The 24,324-nt window shown below is 39.4% G+C and overlaps 2 protein-coding genes and 1 long non-coding RNA gene across 3 annotated transcripts; 1 reads left to right on the top strand and 2 right to left on the bottom strand.

Moving 5' to 3' along the window:
* The first annotated feature begins 653 nt into the window (after positions 1–653).
* On the top strand, positions 654–18,286 carry LOC122842392 (metal transporter CNNM1). The gene is made up of 10 exons (XM_044136200.1): positions 654–2,112; positions 7,789–7,932; positions 9,608–9,748; positions 9,856–10,025; positions 10,132–10,231; positions 11,178–11,323; positions 11,811–12,054; positions 12,709–12,813; positions 14,649–14,744; positions 15,118–18,286. Exons 1-10 carry the CDS (start codon positions 684–686, stop codon positions 15,201–15,203), a joined length of 2,661 nt encoding a protein of 886 aa, XP_043992135.1. The 5' UTR covers positions 654–683; the 3' UTR covers positions 15,204–18,286.
* On the bottom strand, positions 3,479–4,831 carry LOC122842395. Its single transcript, XR_006372544.1, has 4 exons — positions 4,645–4,831; positions 4,401–4,558; positions 4,172–4,305; positions 3,479–3,540 (listed from the first exon to the last, which is right to left on the bottom strand). It is a non-coding gene; the product is annotated as an uncharacterized LOC122842395 (long non-coding RNA).
* got1 (glutamic-oxaloacetic transaminase 1, soluble) lies at positions 17,791–23,280 on the bottom strand. The gene is made up of 9 exons (XM_044136202.1): positions 22,887–23,280; positions 20,829–21,010; positions 20,609–20,732; positions 20,229–20,341; positions 20,044–20,148; positions 19,784–19,934; positions 19,035–19,200; positions 18,793–18,935; positions 17,791–18,634 (listed from the first exon to the last, which is right to left on the bottom strand). Exons 1-9 carry the CDS (start codon positions 22,993–22,995, stop codon positions 18,495–18,497), a joined length of 1,233 nt encoding a protein of 410 aa, XP_043992137.1. The 5' UTR covers positions 22,996–23,280; the 3' UTR covers positions 17,791–18,494.
* Between the last annotated feature and the right edge of the window lie 1,044 nt (positions 23,281–24,324).

The following is a 24,324-nucleotide window of genomic DNA, read 5'->3' as shown; positions in this document are numbered from 1 at the left end:
AATTCTGACAATGTCATCAACTTGCAGGATACAAAATTAATGTTTCTTCCTTCTTCGCCCTTATTCGTTATGAGCAAACTTTCCATATTTTAAACAGTGATTTGTGTCAAGCACATAAAGCACTTAGATTTAAATCAGACATGTCTTGAGTTTGAACTTGAACTCTACTAAGCAAATTTTATCCGGTGTTTTGGATAGCGGGTCAAATCTAAACAAGGAGAAATACTGCCATCCAGTGGTTGCAGCAAGGGTAGTTTACAGTGTAAGACAGCATTTTTAAATACACATACTTTGTTGCTGCAACATTTTTTTTTTTTTTTTTTTTTTTTGCCTTTGCATTCTTGCTTAAAATTCTGCACCAATTTTTTTTTTTTTTTTGTTCTTTTGAGCCCAGCTCAGTTTCAGGCTAAGTGCTGAATCACGTTCATTATTTATGTCAGGGCTTTTCCCTTTCTATTTTTGGAACAGCGGCAGAAAGCAAATCGAGCATACGTCAGAATTGGTCATTTTTATTTCAGCTTCCCCTCCCCCCCCCCCACACTCTGAGTCCCCCCCCCCCCCCACTCTGAGTCCCCCCCGCCCCCCCTCTTCTGTCTCCCTCTGCAACATACCAGCTGCTCCATCCATCCCATCCGCACACCATGTGACCTACTTCTCCCACGTCCTTCAGTTCATTCAGCACCATGGCTGTGGATGCTGCGGATGCTCTCTGCTGCATCCTGCATCCGCGCCGGCTCTCCCTCATCTTTCTCACCGTGACCCTCTCTTTTCTGCCAGCCCCGGCGGTGGCGCTGCTTTGCGTTCGCCCCGAAGACACTCAGAGCGGGGATCTGTCCGTGCAGGACGGGATTTTGAGGGCGACCGAGGGGGCTCGCTTCATGCTGAGGGTTTACTACTCCGAGCATCCTAACAGCGCGAACATCAGCGGGAGACCTGACGCCGCACCTGCAGCTCCGTGGATCGCCTTCATAGAGGAGCCGAGCGGCGACAGCAAGGATGCGGAGAGGGGACTCCGCTCCAAGGGAGACCCGTGTGAGGAGGAGAGCTCCCGGAGCTCCGATATAGAACTGCTTGGCTCCTTCAGGTCCACCTCAAGTCACAACTCTGTCCTGCTTGAGTTGCTGGCCAAAGACTTACGCAAAGATGAGGTGATCAAATACTACTCCATGTGTGCGTTTGACGGAGTGAAATGGAAACACTTCAGGACCAAAGACTTCTGGCTGGCTGTGGTGGAGAAACCTCCAGAGCCAGATGTTTGGCTCCAAGCGGGGGTCTCTGTGCTTTTATTAGCGCTATCTGTCCTGTGCAGCGGGCTGAACATCAGCATGTTGGCTCTTGACCCCGTGGAGCTGAGGGTCCTGCAGAACAGCGGCACAGAAAAGGAGCAGAAATACGCACGGAAAATAGAATCCGTGCGTAAACATGGGAACTACATCCTCTGCACTGTGGTGCTGGGCAACGTCCTCACAAATACGTGTTTTGTGGTGTGGATGTGCCAGATTTTGGGAATGACCGCACTCTCGACTACCTCCTGCACTTTGGGGATCTTCTTTATCGGAGAAATATTACCCCACTCCGTTGCGTCCAGGCACAGCCTCGCCATCGCCTCCAAGACTCTGTGCGCCACCCGTTTGCTAATGCTAATTTTCTTCCCCATTGCATACCCGGTGTCCAAGATCCTGGACATCATGCTGCACCAGGAAATCAGCAGTTTTTACACCAGGGAGAAGCTGGTGGCCATGCTGCGCGTCACGGATCCATATCATGATCTGGTCAAGGAAGAGCTGAACATCATCCAGGGAGCCCTGGAGCTGAGGACCAAAACCGTGGAGGATGTCTTGACCCCTCTGACAGACTGCTACATGCTATCATCAGACGCGGTCCTGGACTTTTGTACCATGTCTGACGTGATGCAGAGCGGCTTCACCCGAATTCCGGTCTATGAGAACGACAGGTCCAACATTGTGGACATCCTTTTCGTGAAAGACTTGGCCTTCGTGGATCCGGACGATTGCACTCCCTTGAAAACAATCACGCAGTTCTACAAGCATCCCATGCACTGCGTCTTTAGTGACACCAAGCTGGACGTGATGCTGGAGGAATTCAAGAGAGGTAACCCAACTTTAAACCCCGAAAGAGGTCTTGTCTGTGGAACTATTCTGCAAACCTCCCTCTGTGTCTTGTGTTTTCACATGTCCAGAACTTGCGTGACTTATGAGTGAGAAATCAGTGTTAAGTGCATGAGGCGCCACATGGTTTGGAGCAGCAGGGAGACATTCTGCCACCTAGGAGTTAAATGTGCTTTGAAGTGACATGCAGTTAAAAACTACATTTTCCCCGCAGAAGTAAATGTATACATCAGTTCATTGGTTTAAAGTGGATCTGCCAGGAAAGCACTTTGATCCCCAGAACACTGAAAGCCATATGTGAAATTTGAGAATGCAGATATGGTTCAGCCAGAGGTTAGAAAATACTAATAACCATAATAGAGTTGTCTTAAGAATTTGATGAGTGATACAAGTAATTTTCTCAAAACAACCCTCTGAAACTCATCTTGCTGCTTTCCTCATTTTTGTTGTCCTCTTTTCACAATAATAAAAGCTCCACTCATCTACAATGCTATGTAAAGAGTACATAATTTGTTTCTGCTTTCACTTAATTTTTCATAATTATCAAACAAATGTTAATATCAGACAAAAAATAGCCTTAGTAAACATAATTAAATGACAAGCTATTTTTAATGAACAGTCAAAATTAATGATTCAACAATAAGAAAGAAACTGGACAAAAAACTGCTTCCATGGCCGATGGCCGAAACCAGTGCTGACCAAAATGAATCATTTCACCATTTGCCAAAAATAAACTGGATGATCCACAAGACATTTGGGAAAACATTTAGTGGAATAAGAGGACAGAAGTGGAACTTTTTGGTAATTACATTTGCCATTGCAAATGGTAGCATAACCTACTAGTGGTGCAGAGATAGTATCTTATTAAAAAGAAAAAAAAGCATTATTGCTAAAGTCAAACATGGTGATAGTAGTGTGATGGTTTGGGGCTGTTTGTCTGAGCAGAACCCAGATGTCTTACCACATGGAATCCTATAACAACATACAAAAGGAGAATCTCCAACCATCAATATGTTATCTGAAGCCCAAGTTCTTTTTTGTCTATTTCTTGGAGTGCCTTAGGCAAAGTTTGGACATAAATCTGATTGAGATGTACCTGAATGACCATATACAAGTCATTCATGCTCAGAAAACCTCCATTGTGGCTGAGTTAAAACAATTCTACAAAGACAAGTGAAGCAAAATTCCTTCCCAGTCATATAATAGACTCACTGATAGAAAATAGACAACCTAAATGCGTGATGACAGGTGTTGCATGGCACAACTGATTAAATTTTCTCAAAGGTCCAATTTAGATTTCCACAGCTTTCTTTTGTTTAAAAATGAAGCTATGACTTTCACAGCTATGGACTTTGTCTTGACTCACATTTCCTTTGTATGGTAGTAAAATGTGCTGATTTGAAACATTTGCCTGCAACAAAAGCAAACAGAAACATATTTTCAACAGTCCAAAGGAAGTTTACTAAAATGTAAACTTCACTGTCCTATAATTTCAATGTATTTCTGTGACTCAGATCCATTGCCCAAAAAAAATTTAAATGCTGACTGATAGTGACACGCTGCCTCTGACAGTGATAGCATCTGTTCATTTTGAAGCAAACATGTCATAGGACTCCAGTCAGACTTGAAAATAACATTGAGCATTTAGAATCAGCGCTTAAGAGAAAACAGTTCATGCTGCTCGACTTTCAGCATCAAATCTAATTTAGATGATGAGAAGCTACAGGCACAACTGTTATATAAAGATTACAATTTTGAAGCGCCCTGCAAAAATATTGATGCTCTTTGAACTCTGCAGACACTAACTCCAATATATTTCAATATATTTCTACAAAGTGTTGATTGATGGGAGCTAAGTACATGCTCATTATACAATGTCAGCTTTTTATTTGGAAGCTAGAAAACCATGCATGTCACTTCCTGCATAGTGACGCACTATTTTGTGTTAGTCTGTCTGTCACATAAACCAAAAATAATATGCAATAAAAATCTGTGGTTGTAATTTGAAAATAGTTCAAACGATATGAAACCATTTGCCTTACACTTTAAGTCTGTTTTAGTTTAACAGAGTTCAACATTTTGATTGATGGCACCATCCAGTTTTGACAGTCTGTCACTTAGAAGGGCAAGAGGTCAGCTCAAAATTTACATGATGACCCATTGGTTGACACACGACCTGTGAGGATTCAAGTTGTGCAAATGTTAGAGTTATGGAAGGCAAAGGCCAGATTCACCTTTATATGTCTATAATATGCTTAAATTTTAACCCACTGTGCTTTTAAAATCCTTCATGAAAAATTCAGCTGCGACCTCTTGCTCTTCTTCTCTCCAGCTTCTCTCTGTTCTTTCAAGGATTAACACTTCCTGCTGTTCAGGAAGCTTGGCTGGAAGCCGTAAGGAAGTCTCGCTGAGCAGGGGTCGAGATGTTGCTTCAAGCAGAGAATGAAAATGTCATCAGCAATTTAAAAAAGCATAAGTGAGAACAGCATGAATAAAAGTCTGTAGAAACGTTAACCTTTTTTTGTTGTTTCCTCTCAGATTCACAGGTTAAGCACTGTATGCACTAGGTGTGTTCAGTTTCAGAATCTGCATCATGTTTAAATCTTTAGTACATTAAATTGTTACAAATATAGTTTGGCTGCATTCATAAACAATGGCACCTAATAAAAGCTTGAAACTTTGCGAGTAAGATAGCTGTGTTGTTTAAGAGAGAGTTTTGTTTAAATTTGTCAATGCAAATAAACTTGCCTTGCCATGGTTATGGTGTTTGCATTAAACGCTGCAGCTATTTCAAATGTAAACAAGTCTTGATGGTTGGGCTGCATCATCAGGCCAATCATGTGTAAATTATATAGTTCTCTACAGAAAGACAAGAAAACGCATGACTCTGAAAGATTCAAAGTATATTTTGATGCAAATCAGCATTGCATCTACTGCTGGTAGTTTGTTGCCACCAGAACTTCAAAACTTTAGCAATGCCATCATGAGACAAGGACAATTTTTATATCCAAGAGGGCGTGTTTGGTTGTTCCTCAGAAAACAACAACTCTCCGTTTTCTCTGATAAACGTCACAGTTTGACATAGGATAACTTTTGATGCTGAATATAAGTGAATGCAGTTGAGTTAGTTGTACTAGTCCTGAATGTAATGTGTCTGTAACAGTTAAATGAACTTTAAATGATTTTGACATCTGTGTCAGATGTTTTGCAATTTCAAACATGTCTACATAATGTAAACTTAAGCTGAACTCAATTCAAGAACCAACATTCAACGGATGACATATTAAGGCAATTTACAAACAGGTTCAATTCATATCCTAACTACTTTAAAAGAAACTAGACTTCTGCTGACGAAACCTTGAACCAGGTGAAGTGTGGGCTTGGGGGAGTGATTCATGTGACCCTAAAGGACCCCTTAGTGACCCCAACAGCCCAGTTAGGGGGATTGCTTTCATTAAAACTTGTAAGCCTGACACTACTAACAGAGAAAAGGCTTATGGATTAGGGGTGAAACACCGTGCAATTTATATGGAAACTATTTCAGTTTGAATTCAGGTTAAATTACTCAATAAATCCATCTCAATCAATAAGTCATCTTCAGATTGAGTTACATACAATATACAGTCCATCCCCATTAAATTCAGAGTTAATGACAGTAGATTAAAAGAGATCTCTCTAAGTACGTTCAAAATATTGCATCAGATAACTCAGTTTCCAGCAATTCTTTAAAATTATACTGGTTTTTTGGAATAAGCATTTGTTAAATCACTAAAATTTCCATTTAAAAGTTTAAAATAGTTTTAAAAAAATGTTTGAGGGGGGCAAAAAGCAGCACAACATTAATGTATGATTTAAATACAAAGGTATTCATAAAAGACACTGGATTCCAAAATGTGTTAGCAAGAAGGATTCCTACCAAAAATATATATTAACCAACTAAAGTAAACATCAAATTAAGAAAAACACAAACAACTGTAAAAAACAATTCCTGAAAGAAATATTGGATTAAAAATTTATTGAAAATACAGGCATTTTACATTTTATTTGAGATGTACAATTGTATTTCGAAACAAGAAATATTTGAAAAATGACCATTTTACACATATCAGTGTTTTTTAAAATATATTTTATATTTCTGTTACCATCTGTGCATAAATTATTATTAGATTTTACTTACTTTCGGTTGAGCTTTTTCTGTGGTATTGCTGTTACTTTTATAAGGACATTTTTCAAGCATGAATGATTTTAATACATAAAACAACAGAAACCCTGTTAGATCAAATACAACTTAGAGATATACAAAATTTTGTTTTAACTTATTTTTTTCTGTAAGTTGTTTTATTTGCACATCCAGAAACCTTTTGAAGCATCTGCATTTCTTTATAGGTGTTAAGTGCATTAAGTGCAAATTTAATCCAAAAGAAAAAAAAAAAGCACAACCTAAAAGAACAGATGATTTAAAAAAAAAAATAGTCTGCAGGAGTCTGGGAAACTGCTGGAGCAGAAGCATTTGTGAAAAGAACATTCACGGAGGACCCAGTTTCACCCCGGGCATGTGTGTCTGCGTGCGTGAGCATGCCGAGTGTGTGTCGCTCAGCTAGAGTATTATGTAACACGTGAATGATGTAATGCAGTTCCTGGGAACATCAGCTGCTGAGAACAAACCCTCCTCTGCATCACCTGCGCTCTTCAGACACGCTGACCAGAGCTCTGAGAGCAGCCTTGCTGTCTCAGCTGATCTCACACAGCCACAGTCTGATGTGTGAAGATGGCTGCCTGTCAGTCAACCTGAGGACTGGATTAAAGCATTCATTTTATCCTCTGGCAGCGGTCCCCTACATCAGCCTGTCTCCTGCAGTTTGAGCTTCTAAGTATGGCTGGAGGCTATTTCATGAAATCTGTGTCCAAATAACGTTGTAAATTTGGTTAGGTAACATTAGTAGTAACCAAGCTGCCTTTTCTTTTTTTTTTTCTTCTTTTTTTTAAAGAAAAACTCATACAAGTTTGAATATCTGCATTAAAGCAGCCGCATATTAAAAAAAAAAAAAAAAAATCATGAAAAATTGTTGGCTCTTTAACATTTGTCCTGATTTCTTTTCTCTTTGTGATGTTCAAAGGTTGTGGCAACATTGAGTTCTTGTCACATTCGGTTTGCAGATGCCGGGATGCTGCAGGCTAGTTGTGTCACTGTGTCTCGCAGGCTTGTTGTGAGTGGGGGTTTGGAATAGGAGGTTTGCTCATGAGTGCACACAGCACCCATGCATTGTGTTCACAGAGGTGACAGCAGCAAAGGCAGTTAATTTGACAGATGTGGGCATCATCAGTCGGATTGTGTAATCTCGGCATTTTACGTAAGGGGGTTGAGGTCTTACAAACTGCCAAAATGTCTCCGGACCGATCGCCTGTCCAGTCTGAGAACACGTAAGCCCTGGCCTGGTGCTGAATTTATTTAAAACTCGACCTCTAAAGCAGATCCCTTCTTACATGCTCTTGTTGTCTCGACAGTCTGTGTTGATTTTCATCTTGACCAGTTGGAGGCTGTTGACTGAGAGCTATTTTTAATCCAGTGACGTTGCCTCCCCATCCCCATTGCATGAGCAGTTTTCAGCTCAGCTTCACTTTCTAAAGTGAAGTTGTTTTTTTGTTTTGACTAATGCAGGGAAGTCTCACCTGGCCGTGGTGCAGCGGGTGAACAGCGAAGGCGAGGGGGACCCTTTCTACGAAGTGATGGGCATTGTAACGCTGGAGGACGTGATCGAAGAAATCATCAAGTCTGAGATTGTGGATGAGACAGACCTGTACAGTACGTAGAAAAACACTTTCAGATTCACAGCTACTACAATGTTATCAGTGCTGTTTTGTTGTTCCCACTTCTCATAGGAAAAAATATTCCCCCTCGCGTTTTTATCAAATACACTTCACTAGTAACAGGCTGGACCAAGTTTGCCTTAAAACTTAGTGACATTAGATTCAACCAGGTGGCAAAATCCTTTTTAAGTTTCTGGTCTATGTTGGCAAGACAGCATGTTGCCGCTGCTGCAGATTTGTTATCTGCACACCTCCGACTCCACCAAGTCATGAATAGAATATTAGATTGAAATCTGGTAACTGTGGAAGTCATCAGAGGAGAGAGGATTCATTGTCTGGCTCACAAAGCCAATTCAAAATGACAGCTGTATGACGAGGTGTATCATCTTGCTAAAAGTAACTCTCAGAAGATGTGGTCACAAAGAAATGGACAAGGTCAGCAACAATATTCAGGCAGGTTGTGGTGTCTAAACAAAGTTCTGGCGATGCCATCAGATAATTGCAGCAGAAACAGACACTCGTTGACCTTTCTTAGCTGACAGGAGTGGAACATGGGTTGCTCTTCATCTGCTGTATCCCATTTACGTCAAGTTGTATGAAATGCTGTATGGAAATTTTTAAGAAAAAAATGTTTTGCCCACCTTGGTTGTAGTTGCTGTTGCAAACTTTATCATCTCAAACCAGTCTGTCCATTTTCCTAAAACTCAGGCAGCACAAAATGTTTTTTGTCCTCACAACTGCTGCTAACTGGCAATGTTCTTTTTTCAAACCATTATTTGAAAATCAAAAAGAGGGTTGTGTGTAAAACTCTCAGTAGATCAGCAGTTGATGAAATACTCAGACCAGGCCCTCTGGCATATAAAATTGTGCCATATTTAATGCATATTTATCTCTTGAACACCTTTTCTTCCCCTTTCTAATGCTCAATTCAAGCTTTAGCAATTGTCATCACCACATTTATATTAGTTGTCCAAATTCAGCAACTTAGCCATGTGATTGGCTACGTTGCTGCTTCCTTCAACAAGCTGTTGACTGGTGTACAAAATAAAGTGGTCAGTAAGTATATCTTTCTGTTTCGTAAAAGTGGCTGTTCAAGATAGGCTATATTTACAAACGTATCTTGAGGCTCCTGAAGACCACTGAGTTCAGATGTAACAATCACTTTCGTTTATATAATAGGTTTATACAATAAATCACGTAGGAATGCAGACTGCTTTCATGGGCATTCATGAAACAATGGCATGAACAGTACCCTCCACTGCTCCACAGCAAACCCCTAAATTTGCTAATCAAATTATTGACTCCATCCTCTCCTGCCTGAATTTTCCTGCTCCTTTCTGATACATAATTAATTAGTGCAAATAAATGACCCCGGCTCAGTGATAAGCCCCATAATCCGCTCATTTTTAATTGGCTGGAAAAGCTCTTGACAGTGAGGCCTTTAAATGCCAAACACACTTCAATTCATATCTGATCCAGGCTTCACTGCTGCTACCATGAAAAATGCTTCTACAACTGAAGCATCAAAATACTCCTGCTTTTAGAAGCAACATATGTAAATGTTATGCAGTTTTTCTTGCAGTGCTTTGTGTAAGTGCTCATGCCTCTTGATAAATGTGCAACATAGGCTGTGTTCTTTTTGAAACATGCTACTAATTTATGATTCGTAGCTGACAATCGGACCAAGAGACGAGTGTCCCACCATGAGAGAAAGCAAAAGGATTTCTCTATCTTCAAGCTAGGAGAAAATGAGCTGAAAGTGAAGATTTCTCCCCAGCTGCTGCTTGCCACACACCGCTTCTTAGCCACAGGTAATATTTAACGCAGCAAGAAAAGAGGAGATGCTTCAAACCAAGTATTTGTCTCTTGTTTTCGTGTGGTTCTCACATGTGTGTGGTTGTCTGAATTTGCTTTGAAGAAGTGGAGCCGTTCAGGTTGTGTCACCTGTCGGACAAGATCCTGCTGCGCCTCATCAAACACCCGAGTGTCGTGCAGGAGCTGAAGTTTGACCCCAAGAACAAACACGCTCCTCAGCACTATCTTTATCAGAGAAACAAACCAGTTGACTACTTCATCCTCATTCTGCAGGTGACGTTCACTTCCCCGCTATCGCAGCTAGCTGACGAATGTAAAACATCACCACATGAAAACGAACTGCGTTGGCCTAACCTATATACATGGATTGTTGATGCAGGGACGGGTGGAGGTGGAGATAGGAAAGGAAGCTCTTCGGTTCGAAAATGGAGCCTTTTCCTACTACGGCATGCCAGCGCTTATCCCACCACTGCCAACTGGTGAGTTTCATGTTCCAGTGAACATGCTGCCACAGTGATAACAAAGCAGCAGAAAGCAGACTTTGGCAAAAGACTGCAGCAATAGCAGAGGATGTTTTTCTTGTCTTAATGCCACCCAGCGTCTGTCAGGCTGCAGAAGCTGCAGCAGAAGCTGTGGGAAGAAAGTAATTAAGGGAAGTGTTTTTAGAGAATTTCCCAGTGGAAGGACATGACCTGCAGAAGATTATATGAAATCCAGCTAAGACTGCGAAGCAAGCAGAAATCCTGCCATACAGACACTCTCCCTCTGATCTCTTGTGGAGGTTTTGAGCTCATTTTAAATGTCTGATCCTCAAGTTGTGCCTAATACTATTTGTAAGCTCCTACTAAATATTAAAAAGTCCTATTTTAGGAGATTATGCGTTAAAAACTTCTCACTTAAGCACATGCTGGTGGATAATATCCAGAGACGCATCTTCGGTTTTTCTTGTGTTTGCTTGACTGACTCACTTCCTTGCAACGAACTTGACGAAATGTTTCCAATGACTAGGATACATAGCTGCTAAATTCAAAAATCAGTCAGGTAATCCAATCTGAAATAGAAATCTACAAAAACGTTGGTAGCAGTATCATTTTGTGGGAGTGTTTTTCCTTAAAGTATGGCAATGTGCTTTGGAAGGATGAATATGTTGAGAGTTTGAATATTTTTGGTAGACAGACTGGCAGTGTCAGTGCTCTGAAAGATACTGACAAATACCAAGAGAAGGGCCTAGAAATATGAATATATATATCTCTAAATTATTTTAAAATTCTCATTTCATTGCCCTGCGATGAACTGGCTATGTGTCAAGGGTGTACGATGCCAGGGATAATCAATGGATGGATTGGAGTTGCTCGTGCATAAACTCAGGTCAGAACATGAAAACAAGACACGGTTTATATGTATATCGTCTGCATTTCTTTGCAGCCCACAGATACAGCTCTCGAAGCAGCGGCATGAACCAGTTGGACTCGTTACTGAGCGGGGGCAGCATGGGGCAGCTCACACCGGGCGGAGGGGCCTATTTACCAGACTACTCAGTGCGACAACTCACAGACCTGCAGATCATCAAGGTTCAAGGGCTTTAAACAAAACACAGAAACACAAGAAAATAAACATTATTACTATTCACTAAAATAAACCTCAATTTTCCCTTCATTATATCCTCAATTAAATGTCTAATTTCCTGTACATTAAGGGTAATAACTTAGGATTGTGAGCAAGAAACCACATTTTTAAGCTCCTCCAAATTTTGAATAATGTGCACTGCTTCCCTCCTGCAGTATTTGCCTTTGATACGTTCTAATCGTGGATTTTGACTTAACGCAGACATCCTGTCCCTCAGTCTTTCCTCCCCATAGCCTCTTACCCCTAATCACCAAGGATAATTGAGCTCCATTTCAAGCAGGACTATATTGGCTTCATGTGGCGGATATGCCCTCTCTTTTAACCCAATCTGGAAATATGGTCCTGATTTCAGTCAATGGCTTGGCTTGAGAGTATGTAAAGGCAGCCATGCATGCAAACATAATGATAATAGTTGTCCTCTACATGGCACAGATCAGCAAGAACCATTACCAGAATGCACTGACAGCCACCCGGATGGACAGCACTCCTCAGACCCCCGATGTTGTGGATCCTGACATTAAAGGGAGACCCCCAGGCCCAGAGGCTCGCTCAAACAGCATTGCGCTCCCACTAATGAGCACACACACTCGACTGGGGCTAGGGCGCTTTGCACACCTCCATCCCTACGGTGGCCTTCACAGCACCTCCCAGCTCAACGAGAGAAACCGCATTGTTCGTGAGTTCCTCACCTGCTTCCGTTGCAATAATTCAACTCAAACAAAAAAAAAAGATATGGAGGTAATTAACTCCATAAAAGTGCACTGGAGTTATGTTAGTCCAGAAGTCATTACTTTTTAATATATTTTTAGGCAAGGCCTATTCATATTCAATTCAGCGTCTTAAGGGAAAATAGAGGAGCAAAGTAGAAAATATTGCACTATGAGTAAGAAATACATTAAAATAACAATACCAACCTAAACCAGAAAGAAAAAGTACAAACAGTTGCGAAAAGACAAAAATATATTAATCTACATATATTTTGCCTTTTTTAAAAAAAGCTCATGTATACAGTGATGCAATTGATTCCTAGTTTATAAGAACAATTAGTTTCTACAAATCTTAGTTTGTTTTCAAGCTGGACAATTCTTTTTGGAATTGTGGCCCAGATGTTTTAATTTAGTCTCATCAGGCCTAACCCTATCTCTCTTTAATAAAAATTTTAGTCTCTAATCCTAAATCTTTTGCTCTTATATTTAATATTTCACTGGACTGTCTAAAAGCACATTAAATGATAAATGGTAGGTTCTTTACCTCCCTCTACAGGCAGAGTCTAAAATGACCTGCAGGTTTATTGGCATCTCTTTTATTGAACTATTTTCCCTCCAAACAGGCAGTAAATCTGATGGGCAGAGGAGTCCAAATGATACAGTGTTCCTTCGCATGGATGAGATTCCTTACATCCACGAAGACCGACCGGAAAGTTCTGCTGACAATGGTGAGCAGGCTGCTGACCCTTTGAGGCTGCTTTTCAAAATCTGTATGTATAAATGGCTTATTTTGAAGCCCATGATTTTTAGGTTGAGTGAGGGTATAATAGCATTGGTTGTGCTTTATCTTTGAAATGTCTCAGTCAGTGCAATTAAATACACAAAAAATTTACATTTAAGACCAGTTAGCTCTAGGGCTGTTGTAAGTTATTATTTTAGTAATCGAGTAATCTCTGGATCATGCCAAAGAAGAATCAATTAGTTAAAAAAAAACAACAACAAAAAAAAAACATTTGAAGAAACATTTGCATTTAAATGATATCAATATGAAAAGGCAAAAGAAACAAAAACCGAAATAAATCTGCCATTTATCTCAGAAAAAAAAAAGAATTAATTTTTAGCCCCCCCATCCATTATTAGAACAATGGTTCAGTCCAAAGTGTAGGAGGAGCTAGCTGTTAGCTGTGACTGCGTCACAAATAAAAACCCCTCTAGTAAGTAAATACTTACAGCAAAAAATGTAAACATTTTATTTACTTTCACTGCTCAGTAGGAAAAAACACATTAACAATAAAAACCAGACTGCAGTTTATTTCATTATTTTGACTGAATCATGATAAGCTGCCTTATTAGCATAACTGCTAAGTCATAGTCTTAGGCTGTTTTGTTAGAGGTAGCAAACATCTCATTCATATTTAACTCTTTAACTTTTAGTTAAATTAGAAGAGTTTGAAACATGGGAGGGGCTGAGCAAGTGGTCCCAGTTCTGTGTGTGGGAGCCAAGAACAGATAGAAATTGACAAAAAGTTATTCCTTTATTTATCACTGTCTTCAACGTAGAGCCTTTAAAACCACAAAATAAAATTTTAATATTTTTCTATATAAACTCGTGCTTTAAGTGTTACCTTGAAACTATGATATTCCCCAGATATTCATTTCTATCCAATTGTTTTCAGTCACCCAGGACATGCCAAAACTAAAACAGACTTAAAAATAAAGCAACTTAACAAGTTATAATTTAAATAGGTCATAACTTGTATTGGGAGCCATTTATATAAATCAATGTTAATGAGGAATTTTATTATGAGGAGTTGCTCATTAAAGCCTTTGTATTTAGAACCTTACATTTTTGTAAAGGTTTAGCAGAGATTAGTCAGACTGAACAAAACTCATCTAAGCAACCTTTAAATTTTAGTTTTACTTCTCTGCAGGCTGCTTACTGAGAATAATACATGTTTGATGTGCATTACTAGTGATTTTTGGTCCTGCAGCTTGAATGTGAAGTTTAAAAAGTTTTTAAACCACATTTTACGTTACATTTCAATGGAACCTCGCCGACCCTCCCCCCAAAAAAATTGCTCTTGAGAAATTTTCTTGTTTATGCTTCTACAATTTAGTATTGGCTGTTGTTCAATGGGAAAGGTCTACATAACTGTGGTGTTGTTGGTGTTATTCCAGGTTCCTCTGCCACCATTTTGGTGTATCATTGAGCAAGAAACTCAAGAATAAATTCCAAACTGACCTGCAGATTTGTGACTGCATCTTAAAAATATAATAGTCTATTAGTCAGCATTGTTGAAATGAGGTATATAAGTTCAGTTAACCACTTCAGGGTCTGATACCATTTTTTAAAACTGTATTACAAGCCTTACCCTTGTGTTTTAATAAAGAATGTTTAACAACATTAGTAGAGGAAGTACAGCTACTTCCACTAATACATGGTACGTGTAATACTCATACCAAGTACTACACGTCTATTCCTATAAGTTAAAGTAATTTTGAGCATTTTTTTCCCACCTGTGTCAGATTTCATTAATGAAGAAACCTTTCATGTTTGTTACAGATGTGCCTACAGAGCCGTCCACCTCACCGTTCATCAGCTCTCTGTCCCTGTCCAGCTCAGAGGAGAACATAGGAAAGAAGCTCCTGCGTAAACTGAGTGAGTGAGCGGTTTGTCATGAGCACCAGTGCCACAGCTCACCCACACACGCTGTCAGATGTGCCTGAACTTTTCTGTCAGCCGCAGCAATAGTCCCGAGCGTCTCCTAGCAACAGATTACATGTGGTGTCCCTGTAAAGCAGCCCACTGCTTCCTGTCGAGCAGCTCCTCCAAATGCAGCTGTTCTTGCTGGCACAGATTTGCGACTCATTTTTCTAAAATAATTTAATCATCTTTGGCGTCGACTGAGTTTACACCAGTTTGTGTCAGATATCAAAAACGGAATATTATGCTTAATCTCAGCTGTGGCATCTGGAGAATACATGTATGTCAACCCGCAGTCCCAGATTACCATGTTCTCCTCTGTTTCTAGGTAACAAGAGGAGGAAAAAGTCTCGAGAAGGAGAAAAGAGTTTGGAGGAGGAGGAGGGGTCAGAGCAGCCATCGGTAACAAGCTAGTGCAGCAAAATTAAGGAGGAGGGATAAATCATGCACACCCTTCCTCTTGATATTCCCTGGACACCCTGTGTACCTAAAATTTATTTGAACTTGTTCAACTCTTCTTCACCAACTTATAAATCCTCAGGACCCCATGGATACATTCTGCCCTCTTTGCCTGAAAAAAAAAAGAACTTGACAGGACTTACTTTAACAACACATCTGACAAGTGAAATCCTTCAGCAGACTGCATGGGCTTCATTCAGTCTTATCCACTTTCTTGGTGCAAATCTTCTCCATACTACCTTTTAATGGTGGATATATTTACAATGTTGAACAAAATACCTTATACTGAAATACCAAAACATCAAAGTATGAAACAGGGTTTACTTGAACAAACAAAAAAAGTGTTTGGTAATTATTTTTTCATTATTATTGATACTGTGTGGTAGTTTTCACATTCTAGAAAATGTCTGCGAAAGAAGCCTATGATGTTGCCAAATAGGGGCCCGACTACTGCCAGCACAACTGACAACACAAGGCGAAATAGAAAAGGCCACCAAACAGGAGCACAATTTTCACATAGCTTCTTTAAAAGCCATAAAATTGCCAGTCTTATTGTAAAGAAATGAGGTAAAAGTTGAAAAAAGAGAGCAAAGTTTCTTTAGTTTATATCTATACGAAAGTGTCAACATTGCCAGTGTATGTGATACGAAAATAACAATGCAAGTCATAAAAAAAAAAGCTTTAATTGCCCAGATTCATGAGCACATTACATCCTTTTCTAGATGCTATCTTCTAACTGAAATGCTTTTTCTACATAAACACTATATCCACTTTTCCCGTCAAAACATTCCCGTCTGTCAACAAGTGGCCAAATGGGCACAACTGCAATACTTCTACCCAACAAACATCCTCAACTTTCTACTGACTTGATCGCATCCAGTAAAATAGAGTCTGGGGAATTTCATCACCTGCTTAAAGCCTAATGTAGGGGAGCTTCAGATATTAATATTGTTTTTATCAGTACCAGTCACTAAAGCTGTATACACCAGCTACATAATAAGCTAAAAGGGTTTAGGGATCTCTGGATCTGGGGATTCAGACAGATAGCTGCTGCAGTGCTACCAAATGTATTCACACCCCTTGAATGTAGTTTAATATGTCACAACCAGAACCTGTTCAGATTTTATTTGATAGTGCAACTCAAAGAAGTGCAGACTGAATGTTCCTTTGTTTTTTTTTAAATGTATATAGTGACCAATTAAGGGAATTACCGGTAGTTAGACTGGATTTATTTAGCAGTGTCAAAATAAAGGGGATTGAATGCAACTGGTTGTTATTGTCCCTATATATTTCTTTTAAAAAAAGATTGAAAGACAAATTTCCTCTTACTTCACAATGGCAAAGTGAAAAATTGTTTTGTGAAGAAAATAATAAATCATATTAAATTCTGTGACATGACAAAGCATGGGCAAAGAGGTATGAATACATTTGGAAGTGACTGTATATTTGCATGTTTGTTTCTGGTCCTTGTACTGTAACCCTGCAAAGGTCCTGTTTCTCTTATGCATGCTAATGTAAAAAGAAACTAACCTCCCTGTGAAAGTGAAGTCTGCAGTTAGTCTAAGTAGATTTTATAAGTCTGACAAACACTGCAGGCTAACATTTAACGCAAAATACCTTCATACAATAGAGAAACTTTAATGAAAAGGCTCATTTAGGAGCCCATAATAAAGCACAGGAGGACAGAGGTCGTTTGAAAGACATGTCAGTGAACTTTACTCAGATAATCCTACGTTACTGCAATAATGAAAAAATAAGAGCAGATTTAGGTTTGATATTTGCTGATCTGTATTTTGAAATTGTGCCAGGATCACTGCCAAACAGAGCACAGGCAGAGATTTCAGTGACGGAAGCAATTGAATCCACACTGACGTCAAGTCAACGCCCCCCCCCTGTTCACCCTCTTCAAACGCAGGCGATGTTTGGAGACACTCCCTGATTTAATTCATTCTGCCCGGGACGACAGTGTAAGTACAAAGGATCCTGCACAGCTAAGCTGAGTGCCAGATAACTCTGAGTGATCTGGCAAGCGCAGGATACTCAGGGGTAAAAGTGTCCTGATCTGACAGCTGACTCAGACAGAGAGGATTTGAACGTGGCGCAAAATGCTTTTAGAGAATTTATAGATTTGTTGGGACTGGTAAAAATGTTTTGGATAAAAAATTTTAAAAAAAAGAAAGGTTTTGCTATGTAAAATCCAAATGACCATATGAAGATGTGAAGAAACATATCATTTGATCTAAATGAAAGATTATATTAATAAATTTACTAACCTATTACTCCTGCATTGTTTGTTTTGTTCCCGTTGTTTAGCATTATCAATTTAATTTCCTAAATTGTTATGATACGCAAACGTTGCAATATTTTTAACATGATCTACAGAAAGGTTGTAAAGATAACCCTCATCAACTGATTTAGAAACAATACAAACATTATACTCATAAGTCTTTATTGGAAATAACCTTCCAATCAACACTTTCAGCCTCAATTAAATTGCTTATCAGTCTGTTTGTAAGTGTTCTGTACATAGAGATGTGATAGCAGGCTGGTTGATCATTAGTTGTTTTTTTTGTCTTTTTGTTCTTTTTTTTTTTTTCTCGAGCAACAACTCTTACACAAGAGCTAGTCAGAGCTAAAAAGGGTCAACAATAACCAGCAGAAACCTGACAGGATTGGAAATATCAAGACAGAGCCTGCAGGACCGAGCGCACATTTCTCTGAAGTTGTGACACCCGTCAAGAGTGATCGATGCTGCTTGTTCTGACTGGAACTAGAAAGAAATACTACACACACACAGGTTTTAAACAAGAAAATTGTTATACTTCCACAGGGTATTTATAAATTACATAGTTAAAAGTGAAATACATTCCTGAGAACAATAGTTGAAGTTTCATCCAGCTATAATCTTTCATCAGTCGTTCTTAATAGCTGAATTATAAATTAAATAGGTCCTTTAACCTTTTTACACTTGGAGAAGAAGGAAGTTCAAGAAATGACATAAAAACAATAAAATTAACACGAGGAAAAAAAAAAAAAAACATGATTTATAATAACACGTCTGTTGTATGAAAGGACAAAAACTATCTGCACAGTAGCATTCCTATTCAGGAGTTGCTTAACTTATTTAAACATAGTAAATTAAAATTCAGAAAGAAAATTCTCATTTTGTTACAGATAAAAAAAAAATCATTGGGACAACCACAGAGATTTGCCATCTTTGGAAGGGCTGAGAGTTGTGACATGATCCTACTGCACCTTAGTAACAGCCTCGTGGATGGACTCCGCTACATAGTCGATGTTCTTGCTGGTCAAACCACACATGTTGATGCGACCACTGGCCATTAAATAGATGTGCTTCTCCTTCACCATGTATTCTACTTGTTTAGCTGCAGAAGAAAAAAGCAAAGAAGCAGGAAAATTACATTCACTTGCCTCTTTACATAGCCTATATGGGTATGACAATGTTGGAAGTTTATAGTTTCCTCTTAGGCTTCTGTACATTCGCCTTTTGTTCTTAATGTTGAAAGCGCGTTCTTGAACTCACAGTTGAGGCCTGTGAAGCTGAACATGCCGATCTGGTCTGTGATGTGGTCCCAGGTCCCTGGAGTTCCCAGAGCCTGGAGCTTGGCTTTAAGCTGAGCCCTCATCCGTAAGACTCTGTCAGCCATTGTCTTCACATTGTCCTTCCTGAATGGTAAAAACAGGAGAGTCCAAACTCAATCGTAACTTAATTGGCTATTGAAATGAAATGCCTTGGAAAATGATTATATGAGATTTTCCACTGACCACTCAGAAAATAGCTCCGGTGAGTTAAGCGTGACTGCAACAATGCGAGCGCCCTGAGACGGTGGGTTGGACCAGGTGGTCCTGACAATCTTCTCCATCTGGGAGAGAACTCTCTTCAGGTTATCTGCATCCCGGGCCACGATTGTCAGGTTACCCACACGCTCATCTGACAGGTAAGCAGAAGTACCATTTAAAAAAAGAACAAGTGTCACATCACTGTGATACATTTTCCATAACCTAATGCAACTGCCTTTCAGAAAGGTGCTTTGGGGTTTTTGGAAGAAAATACTTCAGAATACCAAAGCTTTCGTACACCTTAATCTTGCCTTTATGGTCAAATGGAAAAATAAAGCCACAAGAAGTCCTGTTTATAGTTTGCCACAAGCTGTGAATGAGACAGGATATGTGAGGAAGACTGTTTTCTGGTCAGATGAGAAGAAATTTAACATTTTGACCTACATGCAAAAACATACTGTATTGTGGAAAACTCAAGACCTGATCACATTGTCATCACAATAAAACATGGAGTTCCTGGGAAACTTTTCCTTTCCCTTCACAATTATGCGCAGCTTTTATCAATCATAAAATCCCAATAAAAAAGCGATACGTCTGTGTGACAAAATGTGGGAAAGAACGGATGCCTTTGTAAAGCATTGTAGTTCACTTTTCAAATAGTACATGAGATTTTTTTTTACAACTACTCTTCTTACTTTGTGCGACCTTTTTCTGTGTGCTGACTGGTTACCTACTATAGAGTCCGAAGTTCTTTGAGAAAGACTGAGCACAGAACATTTCAATCCCCATGGAGACAAAGTAGCGGACAGCCCAAGCGTCTTTGTCAAGGTTACCCGAGGCAAATCCCTGATAGGCCGAGTCAAAGAACGCAAATACTTTTCGCCTCTGGGTAGAAAAACACAAATTATTACCCAATATGATGTGAAAATGACAGTTCACTGAGTGGTACTGGATAAACAATGCACTGATTATGTGTATTTCTAAAGCATTATACCATCATGACTTCAGCTATTTGCTTCCATTGCTCCTGTGTGGGGTCCGTTCCAGTGGGATTATGGGCACAAGCATGTAGGACGAAGATGGAGCGCTCTGGACAACTCTGCAGAGAAAGACAGCCATGCAAACTCATATTAAATACAACAACCTTGAATCTAAGTTTAGTAATATTTAAGTGCTTGCCTCCAAGTCCCTGAGGAAACCTGACAAATCGAGACCTCTCTTCTCTGCGTCCCAGTATTTGTATGGGCGCACATCCTCAAAACCAGCACTGTTGAACACGGCGTTGTGATTTTCTGGAACAAACCGTAAGAACAGGCTTTACACCACAAGATCTTTTTTATTGCCAAAGCTTCCTGTAGATAAAAGAAGATTGGTTTATTGGTGTTACTCACTAGCAACAGACCACTGATAAGAGTCAATAGCAGTAGGACATTAGTAATTCTCAGAGTACAGATCTGCAAGCCAATCAGATTCTGCAAATAAGGGGCTTGTCTTCAACGCCAGTCCTCACTTTAATGTCTGATCCTTTATTGTTCATATGTCAGCATATGCAGACATACCCCAAGTAGGTGCGGACACGTAGACGGGTGTTTTAGTGTTGTTGTTCCCGTTGTAGAACCGTCTCAAGAACTCTGCGCCAATCTTCAATGCACCGGTACCACCGAGACACTGGACACCGCCCACCTGATCAAAATAGTAGGAGACCGTCAAACCACATGTGAAAAGATTGAAAACTGCAAAAAAAAAAAAAAAAAAAACACTAATTTCTACAACACAAACCCTGTCCTCCCGAATGGCAGGGCTGCCATCTCCCAGTACGATCTTGGAGGAGGAGGATCTGAACTCAGTGAGGCCCAGGATGGGTAGGTACTCATGGTTTAGCCTGTCGTCGTGAACGATAAGCTTCTCCACCTTTTTCACCACCGGTAAAACCCATGGCTTGCCCTCATCGGTCCTGTATGCTTTGGGACACCAAGACATTTAGCATTATTTCAGATGAACTAATCAATTGACAAAAGAATAGAATAGAATCTGTACATGTCCCCCAAAATGACTGACGGGCAGGTCAAATTTTTTTAGAACATTAAACGCATGTGAACTTAAAATTTCCACCATTCCATCATCAACCAACATTGTGTAGCCTATATAGAGTATCAAGTTTACCTTATTCATTTTTTTAAGTTTAGTGAAGAATCTAACAGAAGTTACGACCACAGGCTTTCAGCATTAATAGAGAAAATTTATTCTTTTTCAGCTACACTCAAAACGGCTGTTATAGAAATGAACAAAATCTCTTACGCAATTCTCCCCAACCCCACCCCAAAAAACAATTCAAAACAAACCAGAATAGACAGGAAAATACTTACAATTTTTATGCTTCATTAGATTCACTTTATGTATGTATTCATTTTGACTGGGTTCTTTTTTTTTTCAGCGAAAGGTGATTAAAACCATGCAGGTAACAGAAACATAATTATGTTTCCTGATAAAATATTTCAAATAGTACATAATGTAAACTTACATAATTTAAACTCATCGGGCTTCTAGTAAAGTTACAATTTACAATTAATTTGTTCGATGAAAAACAAAAACCTACATTGAGAGTTGACCAATTACTTTGTTGAGTTTTTATGTAAAAGCTTGAAAAAGAGGATTTTCTTGTGGGACTTTATGTCTTTGAAATTTGTAAGAAATAAATCCGTATTGCTCTAACCAGACTAAGCAATATCCACACATATCCAATGATATTACTTTAAATTAACATACTACTGTTTTAACGGGTTAACTGGAATTCAGCATAAAGGAATTGATGATTTTTAGTTAGTACAAATAACAAAACCTGAACAGCTTCATGCATGCTGTCCTGCACAGCAGAACAAAGCTGATCCCAGCCCATATCTGTTCCAAGACGCCCTCTCGTGTTTGTACTTTCATCTCTTGTGTGTTTTTTGCCAGGTAAAGTATGAGCAAACACCTGATAAGGAGTGTAACATGTAATAACCTCTTTATCCCAGGAACAGAGATCATCAGCTTACACCAACTCCAACATGTTGAGGGTTTTTTTTTCTCGTTTTATACAATGACTTGATAATAAAATAAGTAAATAAAAGCTGCTGAAATTCCAAATTCAATGTTTTAGTTGATTTATTTATTTTCAGTTTTGTTTTAACCTTGGTTGACTACTTTCTTCAGCTCTGCAAATACCTCCTCCTGCATGTGGCACCAGACACTGTGTGGCCTACATTTACCAGCTGCGCAGTAGCTTTTGACCATCTGTAGCATTGTGCGTCTTGCACGGGATGGGGATTATGACCTCAGCCTCCGGTACTAATCATGAGACTAGGCTGGCCTTCTCCTGCCATGACAAAGCCACACAATGTTTCTCACACTACTCATTTAAAGGAGAATTATGATTCCCTAAATAGGCTGCTTGAACACAATGGGTTTGATTAATCATATACCAAGCTTATCCTCTTGGGTTTATTATTGCTGATCTGATATTGTAGGACATTCGTAGACGCTTCAAATCGCATTTTATTATTTTTTTTCTATCAAGATTTCTCAAAGTTATACTATAAAACATTTAGCAGTAAAATGCATTCTGACTGCTATATTGTAAGAGCTGCGTTAAATATTTATGTACTAAATATTTTTTTTTTTTTTTTTTTTATTAAATTAATGTCATGCCCTGCCCCACTTACAGACGATGTCCCTGAACAGGTGACATAATTTTAGGTATCAGAATTCAGTGTAACGCCTCATCATTATACCTTGTAGCAGCTCCAGATGCCCCTAGTGACCGTTACCATGGTTAACGCTTAACAGCACACATCTTACCTCCCACTCCGAGGTTCACCTTGTTTGGAAACTGGTCGTTATTGAAGTCCTGCGTAAGTTTAAAGACAGCAACTGGGGCTGCTTGCTGCACGTCGCAAAACACCGACATATCTTCTTTTAAAGACGGCTGGAGCAGCAGGGAAGTTGTCACCTGAGCAGCAAGCTATGTAAGATGACTCTCAACTTCAACTCGGCTTTCAGTAGCGTCACAGTGGGTGTGAGTGGATTAACCAATAGGACTTCGCCATGAACATTTCGTCAGTGGTTTTTGCCAGGTTAAAGTTCGAAAAAGGAACGCCCGCACAGTTATTTGTTAACCAATGAACGCCTCCGAGTCATGACTGACAATTCTAAATACAAATCCTTGTGGTTCACGTTGTTATTGCAATAAAATTTGCTACCACAAGGTGGTGATAGAACCTTGTGGACTTTGTTTCAGGACATTAAAACTGAATTGTAGTAAATAATGAAAGGAGCTAGAAAACTCCTTGAATGCTGGCCTCAACCACAACCCCCTATTGCATAAAATTCTAGTGGAATTTTTACTCAACGTAGTGTATGATTGTAAAGTGTGCAGAAAAAATGTTTTCTCCGTTATGTACCATTTTGCATATGTGAAAAACTTGCATTTTGTTGTCATCTGAGCCAGACAATGAAGTTTCTGAAGTTTTCATTGTGATAAATTGAGACAAAATGTGACGAAATATGAAAATGTTCAAAGGATATAAACACTTTATTAAGACAAGTCCTGCACAGATGTTTCAATGTTTAGACAAAAATAACTTATCTTGAGGGGCAAAGGTTATGTGAGATGGCTTAGCGTTTTTCAGAAGGAGAGACCAGACCCCCCATCATAAATGTCAGGTACTTCTCAAGCTGAACAGACGTAGTTAACCGCATGGTCTGGCTGTATATGGTGAGTGAGCAACTGCACATAATTCTGTTTCAGTGTGCAAGTATCCTCATCCGTTTTGTCCTGAGGGCCTTGGCTGAGATATGATGTAAACAAACTGGCTCTCCTGTTTTCTCCCCACAGCTGCCTGCAGGAGCTGAAGTGGTTGATAAATGAAGGTCAGACAGAAATCCAATTCGGATTTCAATACTGAACTCTTTTTAACTGGTTCTCAATGAGCTATGGGGATTTTTGCACAGTGACTAAGCAACATTGCAATCAAAATTGCGACAAACATATGTTTCACAAACGTAAATACTTGACTTCTTAGTCATCAGGACAACTCCCAGACTCAAAACAAGCGGGAAAAATGAGATAAAGAACAAGGAGAACAGAACGAGTCAGAGTGAGTAAAAGGGTGCAAGGTGTAATTTTAGTTTCATTTACATACAGTTCCTTTATATAATGTGATTTATCCTAAACAATCAGGGAATTTGGAGAACTGGCCACAGGTCAGCTGTGAGCAGAATGGTATTGCAGCACAGT

The sequence above is a fragment of the Gambusia affinis genome, linkage group LG13, assembly GCF_019740435.1.
Source record: "Gambusia affinis linkage group LG13, SWU_Gaff_1.0, whole genome shotgun sequence".
Lineage (NCBI taxonomy): Eukaryota > Metazoa > Chordata > Actinopteri > Cyprinodontiformes > Poeciliidae > Gambusia > Gambusia affinis.
The sequence above is the reverse complement of the archived record's forward strand: the minus strand, read 5'-3'. Positions and strand labels throughout refer to the sequence as shown.